Source organism: Aethalodelphis obliquidens, unplaced genomic scaffold (assembly GCF_003676395.1).
Source record: "Aethalodelphis obliquidens isolate GAN/ISIS:26980383/991018 unplaced genomic scaffold, ASM367639v1 scaffold28, whole genome shotgun sequence".
NCBI classification, from domain to species: domain Eukaryota; kingdom Metazoa; phylum Chordata; class Mammalia; order Artiodactyla; family Delphinidae; genus Aethalodelphis; species Aethalodelphis obliquidens.
Window position 1 is genome coordinate 7,889,779 of NW_020837972.1, and position 9,325 is coordinate 7,899,103.

At 44.6% G+C, this 9,325-nt stretch overlaps 1 protein-coding gene across 1 annotated transcript; it reads right to left on the reverse strand.

The window, feature by feature from the left end:
• Nucleotides 1–152: 152 nt before the first annotated feature.
• On the reverse strand, nt 153–2,090 carry COX6A1 (cytochrome c oxidase subunit 6A1). The gene is made up of 3 exons (XM_027124566.1): nt 1,934–2,090; nt 1,646–1,788; nt 153–443 (listed from the first exon to the last, which is right to left on the reverse strand). The coding sequence occupies exons 1-3, from the start codon at nt 2,031–2,033 to the stop codon at nt 360–362; spliced, it is 327 nt and encodes a 108-aa protein (XP_026980367.1). The 5' UTR covers nt 2,034–2,090; the 3' UTR covers nt 153–359.
• Nucleotides 2,091–9,325: the final 7,235 nt, after the last annotated feature.

Below are 9,325 nucleotides of genomic sequence, written 5' to 3' on the forward strand. Positions count from 1 at the left end.
AACCAATGCCAGGCCTGTTACAAACATTGTTATTTGGAGGCCTGAATTGGACCTGAAACATGGTAAACAGCAGCCGCAGACCTTCACTGCAGAAATAGAAATAACATCAATGTTAATTTCTGAGGGAAAAACACCACCAAAGAATGCAACTCTCAGCTCATGACTAAATTATTTATTTAAGCCATCTCCTGCCATAAGCAAAGGGACGGAAGATCAGTATAATGGTCATCAAGTATAATGGTCATCACTGGATACAAGAAGGTGAGCTTAAGGTCTCGAACACTTTTCTGGTCCATGTGTGCAGAGTAATGGTCCAAACCAGTGCTGTGGTCCCCACTGGGTAATGGCCCAGGTTCTCTTTATTCGTCTTCATAGCCAGTTGGAAGCGGATTCACGTGAGGGTTATGGAATAGGGTATGGTTACCATCTCCCCAGGGAAAGGGCTGTGGAGTGAAGATGTCAATTAAGCAATTCCAGAAAATAGTTCAGAAACAACACTACCACGAACTGCCTAAAGTAGGGTGAGTAACAGATAATACATAAAAACAAAATGGAAATTAGTCTTTTAACTACTGGCATATTTCAGCCCTCCCATAATTTAAGGGAGCTCTTATAAATTCCAGGGGAGCCCGTAAAGTAGACAGTATGAAAAGCAAGCTCAAATTCGTTACTCAAAAGCCTCTCGCTGGTAACTGTACATCAGTGCTGTGTTTCTGAAAGTGCAATCCTCCCACCACCTGTATCAAAGTGGTAGAGGTGGGTATGGGGGCAGAGATGCTTACTTAAATGCAGATTTCTGGACCTGAAACAAATCTCTGGATTGGAAACTGCAACATACCCTCAGTTATTCTGCATGCTACTTTTGAAAAGCATTGCTCTAGGGCAGTGATTTCCAGCCCAGGATGATTCTGCCCCTGTGGGGACGTAAGCCAGTATATGGAGACATCTTGGGGAGAGAAGCGTATACTACTAGCACCTAGTGGTTAGAGGTCAAAGATGCTGCTAAACATCCTATAACTCACAGGACAGTCCCTCCTCACCCCAAAGAGAATTATCCAGCCCCAAATGTCAATAGTACTGAGATTAAGAAACCTTACTGCACGGCTTCTAATTCTATTGTACAAGGGTGGGAGTGGCGCTCAGACTCAAAAATTCTTTCTGGATCTAAGGATCCTGCTTAATTTTCCAGTCCTACCTGGGCTAAGTGAGGTAATAACTTTATAATATATCTGCATCAATAGCCAAAGGATGACATAGTTGGGATGATAACTAGCACAGAGGTGAACAGAAGCTGTCAATCTCTTCATTATGCAGCTAGTAGCTTCCAGATGCCCAGGTTTTAGAAAGGTGAACCGCCTTCCGACTTCGCCAGTCTAAGGGAGTTTCCCAAATCTCCAGGTTTTGTACCACCGACAACTGTTTCAGAACAGTATCAGAAGACAAAAGGTGGGATGACTCGGAGAAAGGAAAACTGAAGGGCACTTATTGTACGACCTTGAAGAAGAAAGTGAGATATGACCGGAGAAAATAAAATGAGAAAATTAAATGAGAAACTACACGCACGGCACCCACGCTTTTAGAGAATGAAGAACTTGGCATTTGGAATGAAAAGCGAAGAGACACTCGAACAGACTACAAGGGGTACCTTGGACCTGATGCGGAGATGGGGGTAGGCGACGAACTCGGGTCTCTCCTCCTCTCCGTGGCGCGACTTCAGGAACACGTTCAGCATGCTCACTCCCACCCCGGGGAGCGCCACTAAGTAGGTGAGGGACTTCCACATGCGAGCTGCAGAGGGGGCACGACGCTCAGGCCTGGCGGTAATACGCCCGGGTCTCCTCTCCCTCCCCCAAGGCCTCAAGCCAAGGTCACAGTCCCGCCGCTCTTCTCTCCAGTGGGGCCGAGGCCCGCCCTGCGCACCCAGTCCCAGTACCTGAGCCCTCCTCGCCGTGGGCGCCACTCGACATAGGCCGGCTCAGCAGCCGGGAACGACCTAGCAGCCCAGAAACCCTGGGTACACCTGCCGCCGCCATCTTCGACCAGAACGGCCGCAGCGCCGGAAGCGGAAACAGAAAAGTTGGCTGTGGGGGCGGGGCCAGAACCTCAAAAGGAAGTTCCTATTGGGCGGTGCCTTTTAACCCGAGGAGGCTGCGCACTGTCCTCCCGGCCCGCAGAATCCTAGCCTGAAAGCTCGGAGCCGCAGAGCTAGAGGGAGCATGCGCTCCGCACTCCTGCGTGCACTCCCTGCTCCCTAAGGTCAGCATCCTGCTGAGGTTAAGCGCAAAAGAAAGGTTTGTGGAGGACACCCTGGCATCCGGGGTCGCTCCCTTCGTTGAAGTCCGTAGACAGCAACAGGAGGTTCCGAGCACAAACCACTCTATCTAAAATGCCATTTCCCCTCCTCCCTATCCTTTGACTCTGCGCTATTTTTTTCATGGCACCAGGACATAATAATAATTGTCATCATCATTATTACAATATTTTGTCGGCATCACAGAGTTTATGTTCTATCAGGGGAGTCAAAAGATTTTGCCACTGCAGCATCCCCAGACTCTGGAATCGTACCTGGCAAGTAACAGGTGCTCTACACAAATTTGTTGAATGAATGAATAGCAACGGGAAACAATTGACATCTGTTATATTTTATCTCTACAATTCTTTCCCACCCCTCCTGTCATTTTTCTTCCTTCTACTCATCTAAAAACAGTTTTAAAAATAAAAGTTAAAAAATAGATACATAAGATAAAATGAAAGTAAACTTTTTGACTATAGGTTCCTTTAAGGATATAATGAAAGCTATGAATCCTTCCCTCACAAAAAATGCAGCTGCTCCTAAGCACACACAGTTTAAGTACACAATGTTGGGGGAAGAAGGTACTATAAAGTACATCCGGACACCCCCTAAGAGTCCTGTGCCCCAGGTTAAGAACCTCTACTTAGAGGAATAAACAGGGACTCTGGCGTGGTAAGACTGGATTCACATTTTGTTTCCATCCCTCACAGCCTGTATGACCTTGAGCAAGTTAGATAAAACGAATGCTTTAAGGTTCTGCAGTTTCATGAAAACAAAAATTTAGGATCATATTACTAGAGCTTCACAATCTGATCTTTCTTTCTCTGAGTAGCCTGGGTTTTTGCATGTTATGGTGAAATTAGGATTGTCAAATCCCTAGGCATCCTCAAACACAGCCAGAGGGGCTGTGAAGCCCCACCGTGTAGCCATGGAAAGGGTCCAAGCTCAAGGATCAGGAAATTCTGGGTTCAAATCTGGTCTGCCCCCAACTGTTCCTCTTCTCTAAAATGGGAAGGTAATATGCACTTATTCATCCCTTTATCTGACAAACAATAATTTAAGACACAGCCCCACCTGGGGAAGTTACTCACCCTCTATCCATAATAATGATGGTTCATTTAATAAATATTAACTACGGTGACTACTATGTGCCAGGTGTACACAGTAGTATGCAAGAGCTATAAGATATCTCTCATGCAATTTACAATTCAGTGTTAGAGACAGGATTAAGTGAAAAATGCCCAATGCCTGGGATATGTTAAAAATTCAACAAATGTTTATTTTCTCATAGGACTTTCATACATCTTGCAGGGTGGTAGTGCTAGGTAAAGATTCTGTCTGTCATATGCTTGGCCCACAGTACATTCTCAGGCATGATGCCTATGATGTTATTGCCAGGTATGCTCAGCATTTGCAAAGCTTTGGGTGACTGAGTTTAGACAGCCCAGGAAACCAAAATCATCAATACAACAAATAGTTGATATTTACTAAGCACTTATTTCATGCCCTCATCTATGCTAAACACTTTACATAAATTGTCTTCTCCACCTCAGTAAATGGGCACTCCATTCCTCAAGTTTAACACCTTGGAATCACCTTTGATATCTCTCTCTCTCTCTCTCTCTCTCTCTCTCTCTCTCTCTCTCTCACACACACACACACACACACACACACATTTTCTATCCAGAATCTGACAGCTACTTACCACCTACTGCTACCAATTTAATCAAAGGTGTTATCTCTCACCTGGGCAATTGCAACAGCTTCCTAACTGGTCTCCCTGCTACCTGGCCCTTCTACAGCCTATTCTTACGTGGCAGCCAGGGGAAAACCTGTCAGATCATCTTCTTCCTCTGCTCAAAATCCTCAGTGGTTCCCATCTCAGAGTAAATGCCAAAGTCCTGACAGTGGGCTGCCAGGTCCTACACACCTTGCCCCCAGCCACCTCTCTGACATCATGTAGTCTACCTGCTCCCTTGCCCACTTCACTCCAGCTACATTGGCCTTCTTGCCTTTCCTTGAACATGCCAGGCATGCCCCTGCCTCAGGACCTTTGCACATGCTCATATCTCTGCCTAGAAGAGTTCCCCCACCCACCCAGTAGCCGCATGAATTGCTTCCTTATTTCACTCAGGACTCTGCTTAGAAGCCATCTCTTATCAGAAAGGCCTTCCCAGACCACCCTGAAGTGAAATAGCTCCTCCCCGCCCTGACACTCTATCCTCCTTACTGCGCCTTATCTATCTTTGTGGCACTTGCCACCATCTGCTGTATTAAATATTTATTGGTTTATTGTCTGCCTTTCCTCACCACATACCATGGGGGCAGGGACTATATTTTGTTCACTGGTGTGACCACTTGGCACATGATAGGACCTCACTGAATATACATTAATCCCAACCATGATCCTGTGAGCTAGATACTATTCTCCCCATTTTTCAGATAAGGAAACTGAGACTCAAAGTTGTGAAGGAAATTGCCCAAGATCACAAAGCTTTAGGCAAGTTGTGGACTCAGGCAGTGTGGGACTCAAGCCAATTCTTTTAACCTCAAAGCCATACAGACTTTGCTTTAGGTAGAATGACACCAACTCCGAGAGGTCACCCTGTCAAGCTCATGCTAATCTGATGCTCTGAATAAGGATTAGCAAGAAAAAAAAAAAGAGCTAATAATTTCTGACTTCAGTAGGTTTGGAAAGAAAAATATTTCAAGTCATGGGGCGCTTGAGAATGGATGGAACCATCAAATGTGTTTTCAAGGTGCTGAGCTGGCAGTTCCCAGCTTGTGCGTCCTCTCACAGTGAACCCCAGGGCATCTGGCTTCTCTGTGCAGGGAGTCTCCCCAAGGCCATGGCCAGCCAGGCCTGGATTTGACGTCATCTTCTCTGGCAGCTGGTGATGTTTACACTCATGTTGAAGCCACTAAGGTCTCTGGTGCTCTGTTTCCTTGAAACAGGGAGCTGGCAGGCAGGCACCTCAATATTGGGGCCAGCTGCTGATGCGGGGATTGGAGGGAGACTGGGGGAGGCTGCCTAGCCAAGGACAGGGCTTGCTTAGGGGAAAGCTTATCTGGGGCATTCTGCCTGCTACTTCTACTGTGGTTTCTCCCAGCTAAGAGTTCATCCAGTTCCTGGACCAATAAATATTTGTCTGCCAAGAGACTAATCCCAAGTCTCAATTAAGTGCTCAATTATTGTTTGTTATTATTTTTGCCATGATCAGGGGAGGGGTACAGGTTCTATGGAAGCAGAGCAGAGGGGTATGTGGCCTGCACTATGCAGAAGGCACTGAAGCTGTTTTCCAAGCACGCTAGAGGGGTGCTATGACCACCATTTCCATCATCTGAATAACTTGTCTGAGATGCTTAGCATCATCAATTCATTTAATTAGGGTCTCAACTGTGTCCTTGGACTGGGGCAACAGCAGCGACCTCATGGAACACCCAGTCTAGAGGGGGAGACTGACAAGTAAACAGTTACTACAACCAGTGTGATGAGTTCTACAATGGGGGGCAGTACAGCATGAACGTTGGTATCAGGTTCAAGTCTCAGGTCAGCTACTTAGCTACATAATCATGGGCAAGTCAAGTGACCTCTTAGAGTCTCACTTGTGAATTGGAGTTATTACAAGGACTTAACAGGATAATAGTTATTAGCTAATATTTATTAAGCATTTACCATGTACTGGGCCCTTCACATGCATTAGTGTAGTCATTACAGCACTCCTATGGGACAGCTACTATTCTTATCCCCGTTTCACAGATGAGGAAACTGAGGCACGAAGAGAGGTGAAGTCATTTGCCTAAGTTTCACACCCTCTAAGTGATTGAGCTGGGATTCAAATCCAAAAAGTCTGGCCTCAAAGTTTGCACGTTTAATCACTCTGTGATACTGCTTCAATAACTCAAGTGACCAAGCAAAGGAAATTACAAACAAGACGAAAAGACAACCCTCAGAATGGGAGGAAATATTTGCAAATGAATCAACGGACAAAGGATTAATCTCCAAAATATATAAACAGCTCATGCAGCTCAATATTAAAAAAGAAACAACCCAATCAAAAAAGGGCAGAAGACCTAAATAGACACTTCTCCAAAGAGGACATACAGATGGCCAAGGGACACATGAAAAGCTGCTCAACATCACTAATTATTAGAGAAATGCAAATCAAAACTACAATGAGGTATCACCTCACACCAGTTAGAATGGGCATCATCAGAAAATCTACAAACAACAAATGCTGGAGAGGGTGTGGAGAAAAGGGAACCCTCTTGCACTGTTGGTGGGAATGTAAATTGGTAACAGCCACTATGGAAAACAGTATGGAGGTTCCTTAAAAAACTAAAAATAGAATTACCATATGATCCAGCAATCCCACTACTGGGCATATACCCGGAGAAAACCATAATTCAAAAAGACACATGTGGGGACTTCCCTGGTGGCGCAGTGGTTGAGAGTCCGCCTGCCGATGTAGGGGACACGGGTTCGTGCCCCGGTCCAGGAAGATCCCACATGCCACAGAGCCCGTGAGCCATGGCCGCTGAGCCTGCGCGTCCGGAGCCTGTGATCCGCGACAGGAGAGGCCACAACAGTGAGAGGCCCGTGTACCGCAAAAAAAAAAAAAAAAAAAAAGACACATGCGGGAGATTGGGATTGACATATATACACTAATATGTATAAAATGGATAACTAATAAGAACCTGCTATATAAAAAATTAAATTAAAAAAAAAAGACACTTGCACCCCAATGTTCATTGCAGCACCCCTTACAATAGCCAGGTCATGGAAGCAACCTAAATGCCCATCGACAGACTACTGGATAAAGAAGATGTGGTACATATATACAATGGAATATTACTCAGCCATAAAAAGGAAAGAAATTGGGTCATTTGTAGAGACATGGTTGGATCTAGAGACTGTCATACAGAGTGAAGTAAGTCAGAAAAACAAATATCGTATGTTAATGCATGTATGTGGAACCTAGAAAAATGGTACAGGTGAACCGGTTTGCAGGGCAGAAATAGAGACACAGATGTAGAGAACAAACATATGGACACCAAGGGGGGAAAGTGGTGGGGGTGGGGGGATGAATTGGGAGATTGGGATTGACATGTATACACTGATGTGTATAAAATAGATAACTAATAAGAACCTGCTGTATAAAAAGATAAATTGAATAAAATTCAAAAAAGAAAACAAACTCAAGTGACTTTAGCACAGTGCCTGGCACAAAGTGAGTGCTCAATAATTTTTTGTTAACTATTATTATTGCCATGATTAGGGGAGGGGGAACAAGGTCTATGGAAGCAGAGCAGAAGGGCACTTGTCCTGGACTAGGGAAGGGCAGTCAGGGAAGGCTTCTTGTAGGACGTGACATCTAAGTCATGCCACCATCCCCCCAAATAAATATGAGTGAGTCAAGGACAAGTTTTGGTTGGAAGGGAGATGGGAGAGTTTTCCAGGCAGACATCACCACAGAGAAAAGATACGGGTACTGTATCCAGAATTCCAAATGGTGCCTTAACGTTGGAGGTGTGGAGGGAGAGAAGAAGCAAGAACTTAGAGTCCTGCAGACATAGAGAATGGACTTGAGGACATGGGGAGGGGAAAGGGTAAGCTGGGACGAAGTGAGAGAGTGGCATGGACTTATATATACTACCAGATGTAAAATAGGTAGCTAGTGGGAAGCAGCCGCGTAGCACAGGGAGATCAGCTCAGTGCTTTGTGACCACCTAGAGGGGTGGGATAGGGAGGGTGGGAGGAAGACGTAAGAGGGAAGAGATATGGGGATATATGTAGGTGTATAGCTGATTCACTTTGTTACACAGCAGAGACTAACACACCATTGTAAAGCAATTATACTCCAATAAAGATGTTAAAAAATAAAAATAAAAAAAGAACTTAGAGCCCTACAGTCCTACAGGCTATGATGAATTAGGATTTTATCCAAAGGGTACTAAGAAGACTTGCTTTTAAGCTAGGAGAGAGGTGATCAGCTTTGCACCTGAGACTTTGTACAGGCTGGCCTCTCCTGTCTGGAAATGCCCTTCCCACCCTGTTGTGCATCTCTGTCTGCACGCACCCCACTCAGTTCTCACCTCCTACAGGCAGCCTTTCTTGGTTACACTGTGCCCCTGGCCTCTGGGACCCCAATAAGGTTTAAGTTCACTACACTGTGTTTGAAAACTATTCCTTCTCCTCATTTCCACTCTGAGCTCCAGGAGAGCTCCCTCACCCTTTTCTAAGATTCCTCTGAATTCCCATACAGCCTGGCACAGAGCAGTCATAACAAAATGGTTAAGAACTCAGTTTCTCAGTCAAAGCTGGATTTTTAAAAAATATTTATTTATTTATTTATTTGGTTGCACTAGGTCTTCAGTTGCAGCAGGTGGGCTCCTTAGTTGTGGCATTTGAACTCAGTTGAGTCATGCATGTAGGATCTAGTTCCCTGACAGGGATCAAACCGGGGCCCCCTGCATTGAGAGCACAGAGTCTTAATCACTGCACCACCAGGGAAGTCCCTCAAAGCTGGATTAAAATCCTGGCTCTGCTACTTTTGCTGGACAAATTACTTCACCTTTCTGTGCCTCAGTTTCTTCATCTGCAGAATGGGGAAAATCATAGTAAATACCCACCTAATAAGATTGTTGGGAGGACTGAATGTGATGATATGTGTAAAAACACTTAGCATCTTGCTCAACAAATAGAAGCAATTTGTATTGTATTATTATTAATCATCTGCTGTTACATTAAGCTGAAAACAGTACCAGTGTATGGTCTGTGAAATATATGTCAATAAAGCTGTTAAACACAACAAAGCAGGCTACGAAATATGATGAAACGTATATTTCCATTTTGGTAAAATGCATGGAAAAATGCTGTAAGAGTTATACTTACGTGTTAAGAGAAGTATGTCTGGGTTTTAATTTTCTTTTAAAAATTTCTACAATGAATATTTATTACTTGTGCTATAAAAACAAAGGCTTTCACCAAAAAGCAGACTGTGAAGTTGATACCAGAACTTGTGTTGTTGG